This window comes from Ptychodera flava, chromosome 5 (assembly GCF_041260155.1).
Source record: "Ptychodera flava strain L36383 chromosome 5, AS_Pfla_20210202, whole genome shotgun sequence".
Taxonomy (NCBI): domain Eukaryota; kingdom Metazoa; phylum Hemichordata; class Enteropneusta; family Ptychoderidae; genus Ptychodera; species Ptychodera flava.
In genome coordinates this window covers 37,764,415-37,789,492 of record NC_091932.1, presented here as the reverse complement: position 1 = coordinate 37,789,492, position 25,078 = coordinate 37,764,415, and the positions used below count along the sequence as shown (strand labels likewise).

Here is a 25,078-nt window from a genome sequence, read left to right as displayed (position 1 = left end):
TTTTCCTCATCTCTCGTGGGCATATTCTAAGGAGCCTTTGAGAATTTCGTCTTGGCAATATTGTAGCGTTACGATTATGTAGGGGAAATAACGGGAAACCGCATGTTATTTCTTCAAACAAAAATTGTATTCTATTCGAGCTTTGAAAATTGGTTATAACAGCAGTCGTGATAATCTTGAACTCATCAGCCACTCGGAAGGTCTATCAGTTTGTCTGCATACCAGTATATAAACTGTAGCCATGTTTTTTACCTCTTTATACAAATATCATTCACTTGGATGTCAGCTTTGCCGCTATGATGTAAAATGTCTTCTGTGAGACTCTTTTTACTTTTCGCTTAGAATACCCAAGAAGTCAAGAGCCCGTAAACAAGACCATAAAATAACAATGATATTGACGCAGCAGTGTGAGAGTGTATGATTACGTATAATATCCACCTGGAATGATACGTAGGCGGATAATCTATTTTATTATGTGATGGGAAGTTGCTCAGACATTCAATATTTCTTCGATGTGATTTTTATTCGAAAATTAATTAGTAATAACATATATATATATATATATATATATATATATATATATAATATATATATATATATATATATATATATATATATATATATATATATATATATACAAACAAAGAAAGGATTACAACGACAAATACTGTTCTGCATACTTTACAACACTCTTAGTCTCTATTCCTACCTTTTAACCCTCTCCCATGAACTGGTTGCCAGTCGAAAATTGTTTGTTCCAGTGTACGCATATCAGTTTACTCAATGGAGGAGAGAGTTTGGTGGGTTTCTTATCGGTCTTACACAATGATCACACCTCAATGTGACGTAAGCGGGGATTTGATGGTATTGTTGATCATGGGCCACAGACGCGTGCAGTGTTACGAAGTTAGAGCGCCTACCACTGCCATGCATACGAGGCGAGGCCATGGGGCGAGCCGTAGTGGTAAATTAAAGAGAAGAAGGCATGACCTGAAAAGTCGGCTTGAAGTCAAAAACAGAACATTGAAAAGAATACTTCGGAGGTTTCATGATGACCAGCTAGCTAAAGACAACTGGAGACACTAGTCTTTAAGGAGCCGTCATTATTTACGGGCGGGGGTGGGGGGGGGTGGTCGGAGGAATTTCGACAGAAACTCAGAAATTTCGAGCAACCCCCCTACCAACCATGATTAAATTGAGTAATGAGCTGATGAAAGCTTATAACATGTAATTTGAGATGGCTTTTTTCATCTCTTTCTTGCGAGGTTTTTCAATCTTAAGCTTGTAATTCTTCTATTTTGTATTTCATTTTATGCCAATGTCACGTATGTGAGAAGTTGAATACCACATGAATTTGTAAAATTTACAAAAATACAGCAATAGGAGACAATTTGCCCTCCTAGCGTTGGGCAAATTGTCACCTGCTCTCGGGCACCTAAACCTATGTATTCAGGCAATAATGTATAAGATTATCATCGGTTATCTCATGACAGTTGAACTTAGAACACCTCAAGGAGAAGAGCACGAGAGGGTGTGTTCCCTCTCTCGTACCGAAAATTTTGAGAAATTCATGTGTGCAACGGTGCAATCTGAGAGGTGTTTCAATTTATTTCGCACTAGAAATTGAAAAAACCCTTCTTCCTCTCTACATTTAGCACCCCTTGAAGTTTTCAGTGTTTGAGTGACCCCCTCACATTCCTCCGACCCCTATGCCATAAATAATGACGACTCCCTTAACACAGCATCCATGGCCAGTAGTGAAGAACTCTACACGTTTTACATTATTACATTTATTCATGCACGAAATACATTCTTTACATTTAATACATTTTCTCATTAAATGTCCACACGAGATACCCTTTACTATCGATACTTCGTCTGAAACTCGAAGGCTCAGTGATTGGACATCATCTAGAGTTTGGGAGGGCCTTGCACGAAATACGTTCTTTACATGTAAAGCCCTTACGTGTTTTACATTTATTACATGAAAGGTCCGCACGAATTACATTGTACGACAGGGATTAGGTCTACGTCTAGATGGGCTTGCAAGAAATACATTCTTTACATTTAAGGTTGTATGCGCCTCAAAAGTAAAAGACTTATTCTACTCAGACTTTCTTGAGGAATCTTTCAACCATTCTCTTTCAAAAATCAACAATAAAATCGGGGTCACTGTGCAAATTTTGGTACTAGAGAAACAAATAACCACAGTTCCTCTATCCCAGAGGGACTGTGAAATAACCCAAGATTTACCGAATTTAAAATTCAGAATGGCCGCCATCCTGTGTTAACTCAATGGAGAAAAATAAAATTTTCAAATTTCGAAAAATTAAGCCGGTAGAAAAGTTTTCTTATACCAAGAGCTTTAAAAAAATGAATCCCCAAAAGTGGTTTATCAGAAAAGAATTGAAAAGTTTGGGAGGCCGAATATCTGTCCCCGAGACGCATTCTACCGTAGTACATTTTTTTACTTTTTACACGAAAGGTCTGGATTTGGGTCTAGATTTACCTTGGTATGGAATGGTGGATAGAGAGGAGGGCCATTCCATAGCAAGGTGAATCTAGTCTATTTCATGCAAGTCTCAAAATTGATCCGTCAGTCATTCACGCTGGTGTGGTGCGGTGCCCGGCAGAAAACAGTAGGATCATTGCACTGGCCGTGGATGGCCAGTGATTGGCCTGAGTGCTTGCACTAGGTAGACGTGGCCATGGAGGTAGTAGGAGAGGAGCCCCAACGCCTATTGTTCCGTTGACGCATGTCAGTGGTGGCGTTTGTTTACCGAGTAAACATTACGCTCTGAGCGCTGTAATCTCTTTATGTACAGTTACGTTGTTCGGGTACTCTCGATAATCTACGGACATGATCGGTTACGGCATGCGCATGCGTAGGCAAGTCCGCTTTTGTCAGCGACGCGTCTCATTCAACATGGCGTTCTCCGGCAACGACAGCTGCATTGACGACATAATTGGCGATTTTCCTTCAGTATGGGAAGATTTACCAGAGATGGAAGGCAAGATTACTCCGAATTCAACAGAAGTATTTTGCATTTGTAACGGAGTGGAAACAAGTACCATGATTGCCTGCGACAGCCCTAAATGCACGGTGGAATGGTTTCATTACGGTTGTGTTGGCATTGACTTGCATTGTGGCAACATGATCTCTATTCCCTATATGCAACCTGAGTAAGTCTCAGAGAGTGCTGGTCGACCACCAACTGGGGATGGGCTATTCCCTTCCGGTACGGTGGAAACAATCACAGTCACTCCAATTAATTGAATTGCACAGTTCAGACGTCTTTGACAAGTCTCTTCCTCCGTATACGCGAGAACAATTCCGACTATGCTGGCACCAAGTTACTTCTAAAGTGGCACTCACACTTGGTAACATTTTTAAAGCACATTTTTTAATGCCAACGGTAGATATTTGACGAGGCAACTGTGCGCGGATCGCGAGATATCGATAAAAACATGTCCTCAAAAGAGTTAAAGTTTGAATTCCGGTGGCCCACCTAAATTCAGCTTCCGAACATCGAACGTTAGGCACTGGGGCCATTGTCAACTAGCTATGGAGTACGAGTTACAACCATTTGCAGTAATAGAGCGCGAAGCCACTGCAGTGAACTGCAATAAAACTGCTTGTACTAATTAGTTTCAGCTGTAGCCGTGGCCACTTTGGTGTTGAACAAGGCTACTTGATAACGACCAAAAAGTCTGCTTGTACAAAGGCAAAACTAGCTGTCTGAGGCTCGAGTTGTAAATGAGAGTTTACGATCGGCACCCTGTGTTCAAGATTAAGATACAATGAACATTACCATGCACTGGTCCATGTACAAATATTTTTTATTTCAACTTCCCCAGACAAACTGTCTGCATGGGACATACATTGTTGTCGACTTTGCCAGCTGGCTACAGCTGAAGCTAATTAGTGTGAGCAGTTTTATTGCAGTTCACTGCAGTGGCTTCGCGCTCTATTACTTGTTATGTAGGTCATTTCCCCACACTCATCATGACCTGAGTTCAATTAGTCTAGAACATTCTCAAGGTCACTGCCCTTGATGACCTCACAACCTTGAATTCAATTAGTCATGTTTGGAATGTTCTGGAAAGTTGATTAGTTGTGTAAGGGAGATAATTTTAGAACTGTAATTAGCATGTCAATAAAGTTCTAGATTGTTCTTATATGCCTTTATAAAAAGGGACGCGCTCAGCTTCCAGTCAGACTTTTGGGATCGTGTCTCTTGTGTGTTACTAAACTCCAGCAGTAGTCATTCTCAAGACTTTCCAAGACCTTCACTGCCAACGCTGGATTTATACTGTGGACTTTGTGCAACTTCAAGCCTGCAAGCCAAAGGACTGTTCATTCATCCGACTGACTGTTACAACTCTGAGACTGGAGCTTTGCCGTCCAGCTGAGATAAGTAGTCTGTACACTTTTAAAGCTTGTACTCTATCCCTGACTTAGCAATTAGTTTTATTTTTGTAATAAATTTTGTTTAAACGTTAACTGCTGAGTTCACCCTTTTGTTCGTTTCCTCTGCACGTAACAAATTGGGGGCTTGTCCGGGATACGAATATTTTGAGCCGTTTGACAACATTTTGACAGCCTTTTCAAAACTACTGTATACTGTGAACTCAGCGAAATTCAATCATGGCGGAATTCAAGCCAGACGAATTTATGGATGACCTTGATCAGGACACATTTAATTCCCTCAGAAAAGACAACCTCATAGCACTGGCAAATTTCCTTAAAGTAGATGTCAAAAGATCTATGCGCAAGCGAGAAATTCAGTTCAAGATTGCAAAACATTTAGTTAATTCTGGCCATTTTGAGGAGTCTGCCTAAAAGATTATGAGCCTGAGTCTTCCTTCGAACTCAAAAAATTAGAATTAGAAATACAGGCAGATTTGGAGCTTAAGAAATTGGAATTAGAAAAGGAAAAATTGCAAATGGAAGAAAGGGAAAGGCAGGAAAAATTACAAATGAAAGACAAAGAATTACAAATGAAAGACAAAGAATTACAAATGGAAGAAAGACAGAGAGAAAAGGAGAGAGAATTGGAAGAACATCGACTACAGTTAGAAATGAGACGTTTAGAGCTTGGACAATCAGGAAATTCTTCCCTTCAGACAAGTTTGACATCACTAAGCATTTCAGGTTAGTTCCCCCTTTCCAAGAAAAGGATGTTGATAAATATTTCCTTCATTTTGAGAAAATTGCTCAGAGTCTGAATTGGCCTAAGGAGTCCTGGTCTATGCTTTTGCAGAGTGCTTTGGTGGGTAAAGCCAGAGAAATTTACATTCAGTTGTCAGTAGAGCAGGCTTCAAATTATGATTCTGTGAAGGAATTAATTCTCAAGGGCTATGAGTTGGTGCCTGAAGCTTACCGTCAGAAATTTAGGGATTGTGAGAAGGTGAAGGATCAAACTTATGTTGAATTTGCTCGAACAAAAGAACAACTGTTTGATCGCTGGTGTTCTTCTGAAAAGGTCAGTCAGAATTATGACAAATTACGACAGCTTGTTTTGATTGAAGAATTTAAGAGGTGCATTCGGAGTGACATCAAGACGTTTATCAATGAACAAAAGGCAGATACATTGGAGGTTGCTGCACGTTTGGCCGATGATTATTCATTGACCCACAAATCTTCATTTCTCAGCAAACCATCCCAGTCCTTTTCATACAGAAACAATGCAGGTAAATTTAACTCCTCCTTTTCATCCAAGAATTTTTCAAAGGAGAGTAGAAAATCAAATGACAACAGTTCACAGAGTTCAAGTAACACTCCCACATCATCAGATCCCAAGTCTCAATCTCCTTCTGACAAACAGTTTGGTACACTTTCTTGTAATTATTGTAAGAAAGACGGCCATTTAATGTCAGAGTGTTTCAAATTGAAAAGAAAACGTGAAGGTCAAAGTGGTCAAAGTGGATCTAAGCCAACCGGCTTTATTTCTTCATCAACTCAATTAGAGTCTAATAATGTGTGCAACACATTTTCTGAGGTTAAACCCCTCTCATCCCCAATTAATGAGGTCAAGGTCAATTCTTCTCAAGATAGCATTATGGGTATTTTCGAGCCATTTATTCATAATGGTTTTATATCACTTTCTAGTGATTTCTCTTCCGCTACCCCTGTCAAATTTTAAGAGATACCGGGCTTCCCAGTCTCTTTTGTTGGCAGATACCCTGCCGTTTTCTGAAAAGTCATTTTCAGGTTCTAAAGTTCTTATTAAGGGGGTAGATTGTAATGACTACATTCCTGTTCCTCTCCATAATGTCTATTTGTCTTCGGACTTTGTTTCTGGACCTGTGGCTTTAGGTATTAGGCCTTTTTTGCCTTTTGAAGGGATTCACCTTCTTCTTGGAAACGACCTTGCTGGGGACAAGGTCATTACTAATCCACTTGTGACTGATAATCCTAGTTTAGATCAGGATCCAGAGCCAATTGAACAAGAGATACCCGATTTATTTCCTTCATGTGCCATTACTCGAGCCATGTCAAAGAAAACTTCCGAGAATCAAAATACTCTCAAAATAATGTCACAGATGTTGACTTAAATGACACCTTTCTCAGTCAGGTGTTTGACACGGATCATTCCGTTATCCCTCGTGGATTTGAAACTTCCAGTAAAACTTCTGCTGACCAAAGTCAGACATTTTCTAGATCAAATCTCATTGCAGAACAACACAAAGACCCAGATATTTTGTCTTTGTTTGACAGGGTAGATGATGAAGGTAAAACTTCAGATAGCTCTGTTTCCTATTATACAAAATCTGGTATTCTCATGCGTAAATGGAGACCTCCAGATGTCTTGGTTGATGACGATTGGGCTATAAAACATCAAATTGTTGTTCCAAAGCCCTATCTTGCTGAAATATTGCGCCTGGCCCATGAAACCCCCTGGACTGGTCATTTGGGAGTAAGGAAAACTTATCACAAAATTCTCAGTCACTTTTATTGGCCTAATCTCAGGCAGGATGTAGCACATTTCTGTAAAACCTGTCACACATGTCAAATGGTAGGAAAGCCAAATCAGACCATTCCAAAGGCCCCTTTACAGCCAATTCCTGCATTTCAAGAACCATTTAGTAGGATACTAATAGACTGTGTTGGGCCCCTACCAAAAACAAGATCAGGAAATGAGTACATGTTGACAATTATGTGTAACATCAACTCGGTTCCCAGAAGCCATACCACTGAGAAATATAAAGACAAAGACTATAGTGAAAGCTTTAGTCAAATTTTTCACTTTATTTGGCCTCCCTAAATGTGTCCAGTCCGATCAAGGCTCCAACTTTATGTCTGGAATTTTTCAACAAGTAATGGATCAGCTAGGCATTAAACGTATAGGTCATCCGCCTATCATCCAGAAAGTCAGGGTGCTCTTGAGCGATTTCATCAAACTTTGAAAAACATGATTAGGACCTACTGTTTTGACACAGAGAAGCAGTGGGATGAAGGAATTCATTTTCTGCTCTTTGCTGTTAGAGAGTCAATTCAGAGTCTCTTCGTTTTAGCCCATTTGAGCTTGTATTTGGACATACAGTCCGTGGCCCACTTAAGCTCGTTAAAGAGAAATTCCTATCAGACGATGATGATTGTCTGAATATTTTGCAATATGTGTCAGATTTTCGTACAAAACTCTCTAAAGCATGTGAATTAGCCAGAGAAAATCTTGAGTCATCTCAGCAGTCAATGAAAACCAAATATGATAAAACACCTCAAAACGGAAGTTTGAACCAGGTCAAAAAGTTCTTGTTCTACTTCCAATTCCTGGCAAACCACTCCATGCTCGTTACTTTGGGCCATATCTAATCGATAAGAAATTGAGTGATTTAAATTACATCATAATAACACCTGACAGGCGAAAACAAAAGCAGCTATGTCACATAAATATGCTTAAGCCATATTTGGATAGGGATAATCCTACTATAACTCAGCCTGTCAGTACCGTCAGTTCTGGCCATTATGAAGATAGTGATACTGAAACTGACTTGAGTGAAAATACTCTAAACTCAAAGCTGGGCTCGGTCAAGCTTCAGAACTCAGAAATCCTGGAGAAGCTGGAGTCTACAAAGTTGGCACACCTCCAGCCAGAACAACAACAACAGGTGAAAGAACTGCTCCACGAATATAAACACCTGTTTCAAGATGTTCCAACGAGGACAAACGTCATCTATCACGACGTTGATGTTGGGGACAGTAAGCCTGTAAAACAACATCCATACAGACTGAATCCAACAAAAGCAAATATCTCCAGGAAGAAGTCAAATACCTGCTGGACAATGACTTTATTGAACCCAGTAAAAGTAACTGGAGTTCGCCGTGCATACTTGTTCCCAAATCAGATCACAGTTATCGTATGTGCACAGACTTTAGGAAGGTCAACACTTTAACAAAGACAGACACTTTCCCAATCCCGAGGATTGATGACTGCATCGACCGAGTGGGAAAAGCCAAGTATGTGACGAAATTTGACCTACTGAAGGGATTTTGGCAAGTCCCTCTGACAGATCGTGCTCGTGAAATATCCGCCTTTGTTACGCCAGACGGATTGTTCCAGTACAAGGTGATGCCATTTGGAATGAAGAACTCTCCGGCAACGTTCCAACGGATGATCAACGACGTCATATCCGGGCTAGACGGGTGTGCAGCTTACGTTGACGACGTCATTCTGTATAGTGACACCTGGGAGGAACACATCAAGCTCATGCGGAAGTTCTTTGAGAGACTGAGTAAAGCAATGTTGACTGTCAACCTTGCCAAATCTGAGTTTGTATGGGCAAGGGTAACTTACCTCGGACATACTGTAGGACAGGGTGAGGTAAACCTGTTGATGCCAAAATCAGTGCCATTTCAAGTTTTCCCATACCAAACTGCAAACGACAACTGATGCGCTTTCTCGGTATGGCTGGTTACTACAGAAAATTCTGTCCAAATTTCTCCACAATTACTGAGCCTTTGACTAACTTACTTAAAAAGAAAGTACAGTTTGTTTGGTCAGAGCAATGCCAACAGGCATTTGATACACTTAAAGCCATACTGCAAAGTGCCCCAGTATTGTCTGCACCAGATTTCACTTTGCCATTCAAATTAGCTGTAGATGCTAGTGATACGGCTGCTGGTGCTGTTTTATTGCAAGAGGATAGTCATGGTGTAGATCATCCTGTTTGCTATTTTTCACGCAAATTTAACAAATCCCAGAGAAACTACTCTACAATTGAAAAAGAGTGTTTATCTTTGATATTAGCTTTACAGCATTTTGAAGTTTATGTTACTTCTTCAAATCAGCCAATAGTGGTTTATATTGATCACAACCCTCTTGTTTTTCTGCAGAAATTTAAAGGCAAAAATCAGAGATTGCTAAGATGGAGTTTAATGTTACAGGAGTTTAATCTTGACATTAGACATATCAAAGGCAGAGACAATTTAATTGCAGACTGTCTCTCTCGTATTTAGAGTTTATTGTTGTTCACTTTCAAGAAATTTTACTTTAGAGTAAAACAAAATTTGAGTACTTAAATCCTTTTCAAGATTACATTTGTAAAGAAAGATTTTTCTTTGAAAAATTTTCTTTTTTTTGAAGAGGGGGTGTGTTATGTAGGTCATTTCCCCCACACTCATCATGACCTGAGTTCAATTAGTCTAGAACATTCCCAAGGTCACTGCCCTTAATGACCTCACAACCTTGAATTCAATTAGTCATGTTTGGAATGTTCTGGAAAGTTGATTAGTTGTGTAAGGGAGATAATTTTAGAACTGTAATTAGCATGTCAATAAAGTTCTAGATTGTTCTTATATGCCTTTATAAAAGGGACGCGCTCAGCTTCCAGTCAGACTTTTGGGATCGTGTCTCTTGTGTGTTACTAAACTCCAGCAGTAGTCATTCTCAAGACTTTCCAAGACCTTCACTGCCACGCTGGATTTATACTGTGGACTTTGTGCAACTACAAGCCTGCAAGCCAAAGGACTGTTCATTCATCCGACTGACTGTTACAACTCTGAGACTGGAGCTTTGCCGTCCCAGCTGAGATAAGTAGTCTGTACACTTTAAAGCTTGTACTCTATCCCTGACTTAGCAATTAGTTTTATTTTGTAATAAATTTTGTTTAAACGTTAACTGCTGAGTTCACCCTTTTGTTCGTTTCCTCTGCACGTAACATACTGAAAAGGGTAGTAAATAATAACACGCCAGCTAGGGCAAGATCATGATTTGTTGCCCACCCAAGGGATGGTGCTCACGACGGTAATATTGATGATGCCCGAGCCGAAGGCGAGGGTATCATCAATATTACCGTCATGAGCACCAGCCCGAGGGCAGGCAACAAATCGTGATCTTGCCCGTGCTAGCGTGTGTTATTAATTTTATTACACCGAACAAACACTGTTGTTTTCGAAACTTTGCTTAGAATGCAGTCAAGTGTCGATCGAGACTCGCCACAGTGAAACGTTCTATTTGTTGCTCGATCGTAATGCTACATGAAGTTGAAGGTCAACTTAAATTAACGTCTATAAAAACAAAGACAGTGTTGTTAAAGCTTTTCTCGTTTAATGTACTAAATGTCGTCTACTTCAGGTCGAGCTAATTTCTTGTACCTTTTCAAAAGCCATTGCTTTACAGAAAATATCAAATGTACGCGATGATGTGGTATGCGCAGAAAGGACGCGCGGTATTCCAGAACGTGGTAGCGGGCTATATCACTGCACGCGACAGGGCTATATCAGCGCACGCGACAGGGCTATATCACCTAAGCCATGTTCTATCACTTTTTGTTCTATATCACGTGAGTGAGGCTCAGCCAATCACAGTACCTGGATAATACGTGAGGTGTAATAATCTACGATGACGCTGCTGTACGCCACAGTACCACTGGCGTCGGTGATAGGTCATGCCCTGTGGGAGAAAGCTGAGTCTTACTGACTTGGCGTATAAACGAAAAACAATTTTTCTGATTCCACCAGAATTGGCAAATCATTCCACCAGAATTGGCAAAGGTGACTAGCACAGATACGTGCGGTTGATACATAGCGGCCGCCGCGTGATATGCATAGACGCATGCCACGCGCGCATACCACGCGCGCGGCGTACTGTGTGGCAGACGACAAAATGTAGTCATCGGAGGCGGCTAATATTTGACATGTAAAAACTGACGTTTATGTGGTATTGGTTAAAAATGTAATACAACCGATTTAGAATAATGAAACAACAGAAACTACCGAGTAGTTTTTAAAAACTTACCTGAGGTAAAGGCATAATGCTGTATATAAAGTCTTTGCAGTGGGAAGAAAATTAATTGCGTCGTTCGAAATTATTGTAGACTCCCTAGAATAACGTCAATCAGCACAACAACAAACCTTCGGGGGATTTCAGGTCAAAATTAGAACGATCGTAAAACTTCGGGATGTGAAAAATACGCTCGGGAAATGACATGTTTTTATCGATATCTCGCGATCCGCGCGCAGTCGCCAAGTCAAACATCGACCGTTGGCATTAAAAAAATGTGCTTTAAAAATGTTACCAAGTGTGAGTGCCACTTTAAGGTTAGTCTAAATCATGTTTTATTATACATGTACATGTATATTATTTATGTACATCGTGACAAACTCAATTTTTAAAAGATTCATGTCAGCTAATTTATAGTTTGCATATCTAATGAGCTTTCAAAGCTTGGAATATATAGTTTGAAGGACTTGACCAAAGGCAATTACACTTGCTATGTAAAGTGGTGATACAATGACAGCAGTCAAAGAAATTAATTATTTTTATTTCAGCTAATTGCATATTAATGACCTATAGACTTAATCTGTGGTGAATATTGTCCATTATGTTGATCATAATACTTTCAATGAAGTTGCAAACATGTGGCAAAGGTTCAAATTTACACATAACTGCAATATCTAATGAAACACGTGAGCATTTACAGTTCATATCTGGTTTCATGCCTGCAACCCGCAGCCCGCAACCGCAAAATAGCGCATCCGGTTCCGGCGTTAGGTGCCTATGGCCTGTGGTGTGAGGTCTTCAGATTAGGCCTACTCCGGGAACACACAGTTCATATCTGGTCGATTCCTGCAATTGCTAATCTTTTGATATTGATATTATTATCAAAGTTGTGTTTTCTGACAAAGAAACAAATACATTTCTGCCAGATTTCTTTAACATATTTACACTCAAATAAGATGTGTTCCAGTGTTTCTTCTTGGCCACAAATATGACATTTCCCATCACTTAAATTGAAAGTTTTGGCCAAGCTTCCTGTGACTAGGCCTCGATGGAAAATCTTCCAATTTAAATCATTTACTGAATTGCTGACAATTCCTGTTGAATTAAGACGGTTGAATAAAGTAACTTTGTAGCTGTCAGTGAGACTTAGATTCTCATCCCATTTTTGACCAATGTGACCTTTGACTGCATGCCATTTCTTATCAACTAATTTCCAATAAAGTGACTTGGTTTTGACATCACTTCTTGTCAGACCATAATTCTCTAAGTCTAAAATATCATAGCTTTCTTCATTTTGGATGTTTGAAGAGATGATTTGTTTCCAGGAATCTGGAATAGCATTGAGGAGTGTTTCATACTCTGTCTTGATTTCCTCTTGCACATGTCTAATTGTACCTCCTCTAATTTTTGTAGTTATTTCCCATTGTTGAAGCCAGTCATTTCTGTCGTCATTCCAGATGTCCCTAAGCCTTAAAATTCCACTCTTTGACCATTTTTCATAAAAGAGGACACTTCCTTCATTCTTAATATTGTCATTATACCACAGAACTTCTCTAAGAAGATTCTGTTTTGGTAGATTCACTCTTGTAAGTCTAAGTGACTTCCAGGTATTTAACATATCCCCATGCACCATTGGGGTTCGTTTGTTGTTGACTGTGAAATTGAGATGGAGGTAGTGATAATCACTATTCAGTTTATTGTCATAATTCACTATGAAATATTTTGATAAGCTGGCCCATTTAGGGGTCCCTTTATCTGGATTTTTCTCAAATAATTTCATAAGCCACTTTAATTGGAGTGCATTAATTTTTTCTTCAATCTCGACAACTCTTTTGCCACAGTCATTGTATCTTTGAATGAAAATACCCCTTTTTATAACTTCTCGTTTGCCTCTCCAAATAAAATTCCATAATTTACTATTTGCTTCATTAATAATTTCCTTAGGTACATGATCAAATGATGCCAGGTACCATAATTTTGATGCAGCCAGCATATTAGCTACAATTGCCCTGCCTTTAAAAGACAGATTTCTAGTATTCCAGATCTTAAGACAATTCGTAAATTTTTCCATCACTGTTTTCCAGTTTTCTCTAGATGTGTTACTGTTTCCAAACCCAACTCCCAGATCTGTAAAACCTTATTTGAAAAATCGATCCCTTCCACTGAATCAGTGCGGTTTTTAAACTCCCAGCCCATAAACCTTTGGATTTCCTTTGTTCAGCTTTGCACCTGTTGCTTTTTCATATTTGTTGAACATTTTCAACGACTGAGTAATGCTTTTCAAATTTCTCAAGTAAAGAGTCGTATCATCTGCAAAACTCTTAATTTTTTCCTCTTGTTTGTCTGGTAGTATGAATCCTGATATGCTGTCATCTTTACGAATATTTTCAGCTAGCACTTCTGCTGCCATAATATACAGTAACGGTGATAAGGGGCACCCTTGTCTCACCCTTATGAAGATGAATATTGCGAGAAAGAAAGCCATCAACTTAATTTTGCATGTAGTATTATTATAAAGAATTTTTATCCACTTGATAAAGTCAGAGCCAAAGTTGAATTTGTCAAGGACTTGAAAAAGGAAATCTCTGTTTAACCTGTCAAAAGCTTTTGTTTGGTCAAGACTTATGACAATAAGAGGTTTATCAGTAAAATTAGGGTATTCAATAATATCTCTAGTAAATGACAATATTATCACCTATCTCCCGCCCGGGGATGTATCCACACTGATCTGGGCTACATATTTTGCCAATTACCTTCCGCACCCTATTAGCAATTACTTTTGCAAGAATCTTATAGTCTACATTGAGGAGGCTTATTGGTCTCCAATTGTTTAAGTCTGCCCGATCTCCCTTTTTATAGAGCAAAGAAACTAAACCAAGTTTCTGGCTAGTTCGTCAATTCCCCTGAATTAAAGCAAGCGTTAAATGTTTCAATTAGGTCAGACCCTAAAATATGCCAGAAGCATTTATAGAATTCCACTGAAAGGCCATCAGAACCTGGTGACTTATTGTTGGCCATTGACTTTAAAGCGTTGAGAGCTTCTTCCTGTGTAATTTGACCTTCACAACTCTGTTTATCTTGATTACTTAAAGCAATGTTGGTTTTATCTATTAATTCCCTCTGTAGTAGGGTGTCAACATTTTCTTGTTTGTAAAGATCTTCATAAAATTCTGCTTGTATGTCTAATATAGAATCAATATCAGTCACTATTTTGCCGCTCTTGTCTCTAACCTCCTTGAATAGTTTTTCTTTACCTCTCTGTTTTTCTAGATTGAGGAAATATTTTGAAGACTTTTCTCCTTGTTCAACCCATTGGGCCCTTGATCGAATTTGCTGTCCTTGTATTTGATTTAATTCATATGATTTTAACTGGTTTTTAACCTCTTCAATATCACTTGCGGATTGATGTGATGTCATCATACTCTGCAGCCTTTTTTCCAACAGATTATGATGTTTCTTATTACTTCTTTTTTTCTGTAAACTATACTTAATGGCCAATGGTTCTACTCCGGAATAAAAAGGACGCGATGCATACGCCGTTCCACATACTCAGTACACCCAAATAATCACGTGATGCCGGTACAAACAAACCCACATGTGTACTGAACGCGTATGGAAATACACGTACGTCTGTGCGCGTTTGCGCACATGGCTTTGTTTGTACCGTGGTAGATTCGAATTCCGGGTTTGGCCTATTCTCGAAGTTTATCCTTGCCTTTGTCCCACCAAACTGAAATGTCATCAAAAAGAGGTTTTTGGCTTTGCCAAAATTTCCAGAGGTTTTCTACTTGGTTTTTGAAATCAGTAGGGAGTACATGACAGGTGACTGTTATTAAATTTCCATGTCCCTTTCCCACGTTTTACACCTAAAGATTCCATATCAACTACAACTGGTTGATGATCTGAAATAACACAAGATAAAATTTCACACTTTTTAACCTCAGTAAACAAGTCGCTCGTGAAGAGCCACCGGTCCAGTCTAACTTTTGTCTGATAGTTCTTTTTGTCTTTACAAAGTCTGTGCCACGTGTATTGGAGAAGATGTGGGTGTAGTCTTCTCCAAACATCAGTCAGATTGAACTGATTCATCATAGCTTTAATCTCCTGTACACTTATGGCGCGTAATCAAGGCCAATATTCTAACTCCCAATTTTCAACTATACAACTCGACATTCAACATTCAAACTCCCCATTTTCAACTGTACAAAGCAACATTCAATATTCAAACTCCCCATTTTCAACTATACAAAGCGACATTCAACATTCAAACTCCCCATTTTCAACTATACAAAGCGACATTCAACATTCAAACTCCCATTTTCAACTATACAAAGCGACATTTTCAACTTTCGAACTCCCAATTTTCAACTTTCGAACTCCACACATTCAACTTTCGAACTCCACATTTTCAACTATGGAACTCAACATTTTGGATTCGTATTCCCCATTTTCAACTATCGAAGTCATATGTCCCCCTAAACCACTAGCCAGCGAACACAAGCCAAAATAAGCATACATATAGTCAAATACGACTTTAAAAAATCGTCGGTTTCATTTTACATGAAACTACTTATCACTTTGTTAGGGGGTCCCAAACATATGGTGACCTCACAGTTAATTTTGGACGACACCGAGTTCATTAGTGACCATGCACGTCAGTGGTAGTTTGTCTAGGCTGCTACTTGACCTTGACCAGCCCGACAGACGGGGAGATGTATCACGTAGGTTTGAGAGTCTTGTTAGACTTTTGTCACAGTTAAGTGGCATTTGAATGTGTAGTGAGCGTATTGTCCAGCTAGTGCAAGCCACTCAACGTGATATACATGATGTTGAACATAGTGGTCACGGTGTAATAAAGGGAAAGTGGCTTCACACATCAGCCATCTCGTCTTGTATGTGCTTTGGTGTGTTTAGTGTTAGCTCTGCATTGCAGGGCTGTGTGTTACCGGCGTTATACGGCCTCCCACTACATGTGATGGGAGGCCGTATAAACGCCGGTAACACACAGCCCTGCCTATAGCCCTGCGTACGATGCTGTGTGTTCCGCTACAGCTAATCGCCACGCTCACCAGGCGATTAGCTGTAGCGGAACACACAGCATCGTACACAGGGCTAAGCCCTGCCATGCAGAGCTAGTTTAGTGTTTGAGTTGTGTTTTGGCTGTAATAGTGTGGAAATTAACAAGCGAGTGTTAATTTTAAAATAAGCCATGGCGAGCCACGCATGCATGCTCTTGAGTAGACGACATGATAGCGACCGAATTAGGCCTAAGTGATGGCGGAGGTCGGCGGTAAATCTTAATAGCATCACAAGTGTTTCCGGGCCATATTTTTGGACCCTCTAGAACATCACATAGGAATAACTCTAAAACTCTGAAACGTCATGTGACGTATCTATGACGCGTTCTGACGTAGTATAGCCCAGAAGGAAAAACGTGGGTAACTACAATGAAGCAAGTTAGGGATGCCTTGGAGAATGCGAATCCTAAATGTTGAGTTCGAGAATTGAAAATGTGGAGTTCGAAAGTTGAAAATGGGGAATAGCAATCCCAAATGGTGAGTTCGATAGTTGAATATTGAGTTGTAAGCTTATTGAAAATGGGGAGTTTGAATGTTGAATGTCGAGTTGTATAGTTGAAAATGGGGAGTTTGAATGTTGAATGTCGCTTTGTATAGTTGAAAATGGGGAGTTTGAATGTTGAATGTCGCTTGAATAGTTGAAAATGGGGAGTTTGAATGTTGAATGTCGCTTTGTATAGTTGAAAATCAGAGTTTGAATGTTGAATGTCACTTTGTATAGTTGAAAATGGGGAGTTTGAATGTTGAATGTCGAGTTGTATAGTTGAAAATGGGGAGTTTGAATATTGGCCTTGATTACGCGCCATATACACTACTATCATTACACAACTTAGCTGAGGATATCTTATCTTTGGATGTATCTACTACGCAGTTGAAATCACCGCCGCATATCATGGAATCTGATACATGATCTCGTGTGAGGCTTTTTCGATTTCCTCACTGAGTAAATTGAAATAGTTTTTTAGTTCACATTTGGTTATACCAATGTGAGTTTATCGTATAAGCTGAAGTCGATGGCGTCTGTATGTATGTATGTATGTATGTATGTATGTATGTATGTATGTATGTAGTACGTACGTACAGTATGTCCGTCAACATCAAAAACACGCAAAACCGCTGCATGTTTCAGCTTGGTATTTGGTGTGTGGATGCATCCTGGGCTATAGATGGGATTTTGTTCAAATGAAGTCTGCATTGCCAAAATTATGCAAATGAGCTTACAAAATGTGAAAATGGTCAAGAATTATTAACTCAAGAACTGCTGTTTTGATTGTTTTGAAAATTTTTGTGCAAGTACCTTAGGTGAACCTTATACAGTTTTATGAATATTGTGAAGATATCCTTAATTAGCTACTATAGACTATAGTCTATAGAAGCTATTGGGATGGGTATCCGTCCGGCGTCCGTCGTCAGTCTGTATGTATGTATGTATGTATGTATGTATGTCCGTTTGTGAGGCGTCCGTCCACTCAAATATCTTGAGAACCGCAGTACTTACTGATTTGATATTTGTTGTGTAGATGAAAAATATGATTTTGAGAAACCATTTTTTTTTATTTTTTGATATTGTTGAAAATAGGCAAATTAATGCCAAAAAAGGTGTTTTTTGGTAAAAAAATCTTCTTCATAACGCTGGTCAGACAGCTTTGTTATTTGGTATACAGGTCCCTAGGGATAACCCAACTTAGATTTGTTCAAATTGTGATGAAATATGCAAATGTGTATTTTTTAGGAATTTTTTTGTCATTTTGGTCAAAGTTTGACTTACATTGCAGGGATTACCCTGGCTCAAGAACGGCATGAGATAAAATCGCACATTGAAAAAAACAGTGGGAGAATTTCAAAGTCTGTGGGAACCGGACCTAACTTTCCCTGATTTTCTGCATATTGGTTAATTTGCATAACAATACACTCAGTGAGACAGTTTTCGGACGACCTCAGTTTTCAGACATTTAATGACATGCTGTTCGTTATACGCCCTTCGCTCCGTTTTGATAGCGTTTTACAAGTCATGCTACAGCATATTAAGTCAGGTGACGCTGCCGTCCCGTTTTGGATTTTTTGGGGGTAAAAGCTATTTCGGGCGCTACAAACTTGGTGAAGTTAGCCACACCATACAATACGAGGTGTAGAACGCAACACACAGGGACAGCCCGTGTCCGATATCTAGAAGCGCTATACACGTTGAAATATAGTTGCGTCGTCCATGGATTAAACGTAACTAATTATCACGAAATATTTCCACATAGTTTTCTAAACACATCGAAATTGAAAATCGGGGTTCGAAGTTTCAAAATATCAATATTTAGCCCCTTATCACATTCAAAATACGACGTCCGATTACTGCGATAGTAGTCCGATTACACGCGCTCAACATGGGGCAAAAATTTGGCAACTTTGACCCCCCTAAATGCCACTTCTGTCGGTGTTAACAGTTTTGAGGATAAACACAATAAAGTTTCGAAGGGTATGGTAATAAGATTTCGTTGTGCTCGTCATTTATGAAACGGCTTGGGCGAAATTCACTACCCTGTCCGAAAACTGTCATTCTGAGTGTAGTTGTAATCGGAGGCGGTCGAATCCATACTTTCCAGTGCGGGAGTAACGGAAGTACAGTAGTCCAGAATAGTGCATTTTCGTTTTTTCTTCGCACTACCACTCGTACTGGACACGAATATTCCTTCGAAAGCGCCATTTTGAGCTACGACAACACACTGTACATCAGCAATGAACACTTGCTGTATCAACTCCAATGATTTGTCAATGAACGCAAAACTTCCTGTTGGCAACCAATCACAAACGCTGTTGAAACGGGTAACTCTGCAACAGCTTTTTTCTAGCGTAATTATAGCGCTCTCTACGGCGACACAATGAGTGGTTCTGTACTAAAAACCGGCCAAATGTTACCGATGAATTTAGATCGCGTAAAGGTATCACGTACGCGCCATTTGAATTATCGGCGCGACTTTTTTGCCCAATTGATTTTTCTGAATGCGATTTTTCTGATTTTTGAGCGTAAATATCGCGTTATCGCGCCCCAAAGTGATCCCTGCATTGTATGAAATTCGTGTACTGTAAAAACCCTATCAATTCACCCAGAAAAAAATAATTAATATGATTTTAAATAATTGAATTAATTAGGAAATCATCAAAGCCAAAATAATTTTAGTGTGGAATTATCAGAAAGTTAAACTTTTTTTGACAGTTCATAGTGAATTGAGGATTAAAACATGTAAAGGCAACTTTCCTGAATCCCAACTTTGATATATTCTGAACCACCATTTACATGTATGTTATCTAAAAGAAATTGCTCATAATAGTTTGTCATGATAGGGTGGTTAAACAAATAGAGATAGAGAAAGTTCTAATTTCCATACATGGTTGACTTGGTAAGGATAAAATAAGATTACTTTTGGAGCAAAAAAATAGAGTGGTCAATTAAAAGAGTGGTCAAAGTGATAGTGTTTTTGGTAAAGCTGGGCTGTACCATTCCTCATGTGCTATTTATAGCAATTGAATTATGCAATCTGTGTAAACAGTGCAATGAAAGTGTAACATGATTCCTTATAATGCTTTTGATGACCTTGAACTTCTTAAGTTTCAAACATTTGTCTCTTCAGTGTGCTTTCTCTGAGTACGTACAGTCTCAACTTATTCAACAGAACTTACTTACAATGTTAATTTGAAAGTTAAAATGTGCTAGGTTAATAGGATGAAAATACTGATATTAAAAGATAACCAGCTCAAGATTCTTTATAACCTGACAGATATGCTGTTTTTTCATGACGTAAATCTTGATTTAAGCAAGTCTTGTCTACTTTAATTAGAATGTAATTAACTCTCGTTTATTTGCTATTATAGACTAATATAGTCTGATGAAATATGCAAATCTGTATGTTTACAGAATTTTTTTCCATTTTTGGTCAGGCCATCCTGAAATGAGCTATCAAAGATGTCCACCTTCATCAATACATGTGTCACAAAAGGTTATTCTCTACATAACACAGCAGAGCTCTGTCAACTGTTGAGTCGCTTGTTTTTTCAAAACGCTGGTCAGACAGCTTTAATATTTGGTTTACATGTCCCTAGGATGACCTTAGTGAGATGATTTCATACAGTGAGGAAATACTTAATTTTGTATCCATGTCTATAGTAGCTTCAGGGACTTTGGCCCTATGTTTTGTATTTTTGCTGAATTTTTGGTGATTTTTCTCATTTTCAGTAAAAATTCTTCTTCTCTGAAACCGCAAGCCCAATGGCTCTCAAATTTGAGTTGGATCTTTGCGAGGGTGTTACTCTTCTAATTTGTTGAAATTATGATGAAATTGGGAAAATTACTATTTTGGAGCAATTTTGTCATTTTTGGTCAAAAATCTTAAACAGTGTTTTCTTTTTAAAACCCCTGGACTGACAGCTTTTATATTTGGTACACAGACGTACAGAGATGACAATAGTGAAATATGTGGAAATTGTCCTGAAATATACAAATTTGTATTTTTAAGACAATATTGTCATTTTTGGTCAAGAAAACTTGCTCCCAAAATTACTTGTTTGATAGCTTTGTAATTAGGTATAAGTTCCCAGGGATGTTATTAGACAATTTTTTTGCTCAAAGTGTTGGGAAACTCCCAAATTTGTATATTTTAGGTAATTTTCTCAGTTTGTGACCTTAAATGACCTACACCAACCCGGGATATGTTGTGAGACAGTTTTGAAGGCTGTGAACATAATTTTGTCATATTTGGTATCAATTTGTAGGAAATTTTGATCTAGAAAACAAAGCTGAGGTGAATTTTTTCATTGCGGACCAATTTTTGCAACTTTTCTATGTAAAACATACAAGAACTGATGAGAAATTTGGATCCAGGATAATTCCAGATGTTGTAATCACTGCCCACAGTGGAAGGCATTTCACTATCTGTAACTAACTTAAGTGCTGTTTACATTAGAATGATAACACTCATGGCATTAATTAAAAACTTCCCAAGGTTGTAAATATATTTCCTGTCATCTGGCGTTATGTAATACCAAGGGATGGAACATTTGATATTCAGGAGGGGGTAGGGTCTAGAAGATTGATGAGGTACGGTAGCATTACTTTTTTACCAGATCCGTTGTACATTTTTTTACACTCCCACCTTTTCTTTTTATCAAGCCTTCTCTGTCTATTTTTTGTTGTTGACATTTGCTTATGTATTTAGGATCTGCTTGTCTCATTGCTATAGAAGTTGATATGCATGTTCCTAAAGATGACCTCCAGTACCTAAGTTGGAGACCTTATTTGCTTTTGACATTCTTGTTTTTCCTGGTTTAAATATTTCTCGAATGGACCAATTCAAACTGAATGTGAGCACACTGTCCTTGACGGTATTTTTGTTCTTTAACAGAGTTTGGAGCATAGATGTTCAGAAGTAAAATATTAACTTGTCATATTTTAACATAGCTATAATAGTTTCTTCTTGAATATTTTAGCTTACATCTGGTAAAGCGCCACCAACGTCAGAATAGTCCATTTCCCATCCAACATTCGCCGTTGCATAGCGCACTGCCGATTGAAGCTTTCGAAATGATATGACTGAACACGGATGAGTAATAATATGAACACAAGACAGATTTCACAACAACTCGCTATATTAACTTTTTATGTTTTGATTCGGATGGATAGTTTAAATGTAAGTTTCGGATCGTTGACAGAACAGATGAACTGGGAGATGAACTTCAGTTTGTTGAAACTCGACACGCCTAATAATTTGTTACTTTTTCATAGAATGCCATGCCCTTCTTACACTTTAGTGATTAGTTACAGATTAGTTCAACCGCCGATAAAAGCACGTACAATTTAAAATTATGTTATTGTGGTGAACACGATAATAGTCCTAGGAAACTTTTCATAGTCACGCCGGTTCAAATGCATATGGAGCCACTATCATACTGCAGGTGCAAGTCATAGAATACGTTCATGATATTAGGAGATACACAATTATTGAGAGCTGCAGAACACAAACTCATCCAAATATATTCCTATTAGATCGATTCCTGAAAATAAGTCAACGCACCGGCCTGTTTTCCCCGCTGAAATTCTCGCGTAAAATGTTAGCGGAATGTCGTTCTCTGAGGTCGTGACCTCGGTTGAACCGAAACGGCAAAGTAAACTAAGTCCCTTGTTGTAGTCTTTTTTTTAGCTCCGCTGTCAGCGACGCGGAGCTTATCAAATAGGTTGATTTTCCGTCGTCATCCGTCGTCGTCCGTCAACAATTGCCTTCTCCTCTGAAACCGCAAGTCCAATTGCTTTGAAATTTTATATGCAGCTCACTTGGGGTGACCTCACTTTAGTTTTTTCAAATCGTGGTGAAATTTGCATATTTGTATTTTTGGGGCATTTTTTGGTGTTTTTGGTAAAAAAATCTTCTTCTCTGAAACCGCTTGTCCGATTGCTTTGAAATTTGATATGCAGTTTACTTAGGGTGACTTCAGTCAGATTTGTTCAAATCGTGGTGAAATTTGCATATTTGTATTTTTAAGGAATTTTTGTCATTTTTAGTAAAAAAAATCTTTAAAAATCTTCTTCTTCAAAACTACCAGTCAGATAGCTTTGATATTTGGTACATATGTCCCTAGGGATGATCTATTTCAGATTTGTTCAAATTGTGCAGAAATATGCAAATTTGCATTTTTAAGGCAATTTTTGCCATTTTTGGTCAAAAAATGTATTTCTCTAAAAGTACTAGTCTGATAAATTTGAAATTTGGTATACAGGTTTCTATAGAGGAACTAAGTAATATATATGGAATTTCTGATGAAATCTGTAATTTTGTATTTTTGGGGCAATTTTTGCCATTTTTGGTCAAAAAATGTGTATTTCCAAAAGTACTCATCTGATAGCTTTGAAACTTGGTATACAGGTTCCTACAGATAAACTAAATGATATTTATTGAAATTATGATGAAATCTGCAATTTTGTATTTTTGGGGCAATTTTTTCCACTTTTGGTCAAAAAATGTGTATTTCCAAAACTACTCATCTGATAGCTTTGCAATTTGGTATACAGGTTCCTACAGATCACCTTAATGATATTTATGGAAATTATGATGAAATCTGCAATTTTGTAATTTTGGGGCAATTTTTGCCATTTTTGGTCAAAAAATGTGTTTCTCATAAAGTACTGGTCTGATAGCTTTGCAATTTGGTATACAGGTTTCTACAGATGAGCTAAGTAATATATGGAATTTCTGATGAAATCTGTAATTTTGTATTTTTGGGGCAATTTTTGCCATATTTGGTCAAAAAATGTGTATTTCCAAAACTACTCATCTGATAGCTTTGAAATTTGGTATATAGGTTTCTATAGATGAACTAAATAATATTTATTGAAATTATGATGAAATCTGCAATTTTGAATTTTTGGGTCAATTTTTTCCATTTTTGGTTAAAAAATGTGTTTCTCAAAATATACTGTTTTCGTGTCTTGTAAGCCCTTGGGGCTGGGTGAGGCAACCAAGCTGTTTAAGACCACACATGACACTTTAATAAATAGATATAACATAGCATAACATAACTGCTCTAACAGCTTTGAAATTTGGTATACAGGTTTCTATAGATGAACTAAATTTGATCTTTTGAAATTATGATGAAATCTGCAAATTTTATTTTTGGGGCAATTGTTGCCATTTTTGGTCAGAAAATTTTATTCTCCAAAAAACTACTCATCAGATAGCTTTGGTTGACATGTTCTTAGGGATGATCCGATGTGATATATTCAAAGTATGATGAAATCTTTGATTGTGTATTTTTGCAGCTATTTTAGCTACTTTTTTCTGGCCACTGCATTGAGCTATCAAAGATTTCCACCTTCTTCATCAACATGTGTCAAAAATAGTTATTCTCTACATAAACACAGCGGAGCTATATCGGCCGCTAGGTCGCTTGTTTTGGAAGATTTCATACACGGCATTTAAATACACATCACTTCTACGCTTCTTGAAGTCAAATCTTTCCTTACACATTGCATTTAAGTAGGCATTGTTTAATTTTCTGTATGTGTGTACTAGAACCGAATTGAGAATAGATGCATTACAAAGAATTTACTTCCTATGGCCTAGTACTATAAGATGTAACAATTTTTATTCCGCGATAAGTGGCGACATTTCCGAGGTGCGAATTTTTTTGTCAGTCTGGTATTATTTCTCACTCACATCCATGGTAAGAAAGAAAAGTGATTTCAGATCCCAAATTATTTGTAATGGCCAGGCAGCTCGGAATAAATAAATTTGTCCTCGGAATCGCCGCTTTTAGTTTAGCAGATTTTGATTTTTTTCAGAAACATGACGTATTTTCATGCACTTGGTTTGGTCTGTTATTAGCATATTTAGTCCAAAAAATCAAGTTTACAGCATATATGTTTTCAACAGCCTTCAAATGTACAGTATTATGTTAAAATACACCATATAGTTGTGTTTCATTAATTTTAACCATCTTGACCTGATGTTGAAATATGGACTTGGCAGGAAAAGGGATATTGTACGATAGACCTGATCATGATTATTGATAATAGACACCTTCTAAAGGTTTAATTTCTATACACTAAATGCCATATTACATATATTAGAAATCTAGCCATATATTCTAAAAACCCGCAGCCCGCAACCCGCAGCCCGCGCTTTAGCAGATACCGCTGGGAACACGGCATCGTACGCGTGCAGGGCTATAGTGGCCACAATGATGTCCAATCCATTTTAAAATGACTACTTTCTATTTTAATATTCTGAATTCAATTTT

General features: G+C 38.2%; 1 protein-coding gene across 1 annotated transcript in view; it reads left to right on the top strand.

Annotated features, from left to right (window-relative positions):
- Positions 1-2,713: 2,713 nt before the first annotated feature.
- The window catches only part of LOC139133836 (uncharacterized), a 54,536-nt gene continuing 32,171 nt past the window's right edge, over positions 2,714-25,078 (top strand). The window contains exon 1 of the mRNA XM_070700600.1: positions 2,714-3,183. Coding sequence (XP_070556701.1) covers positions 2,861-3,183 — 323 coding nt within the window. The 5' untranslated portion in view covers positions 2,714-2,860. The remainder of the gene's footprint in view (positions 3,184-25,078) is intronic.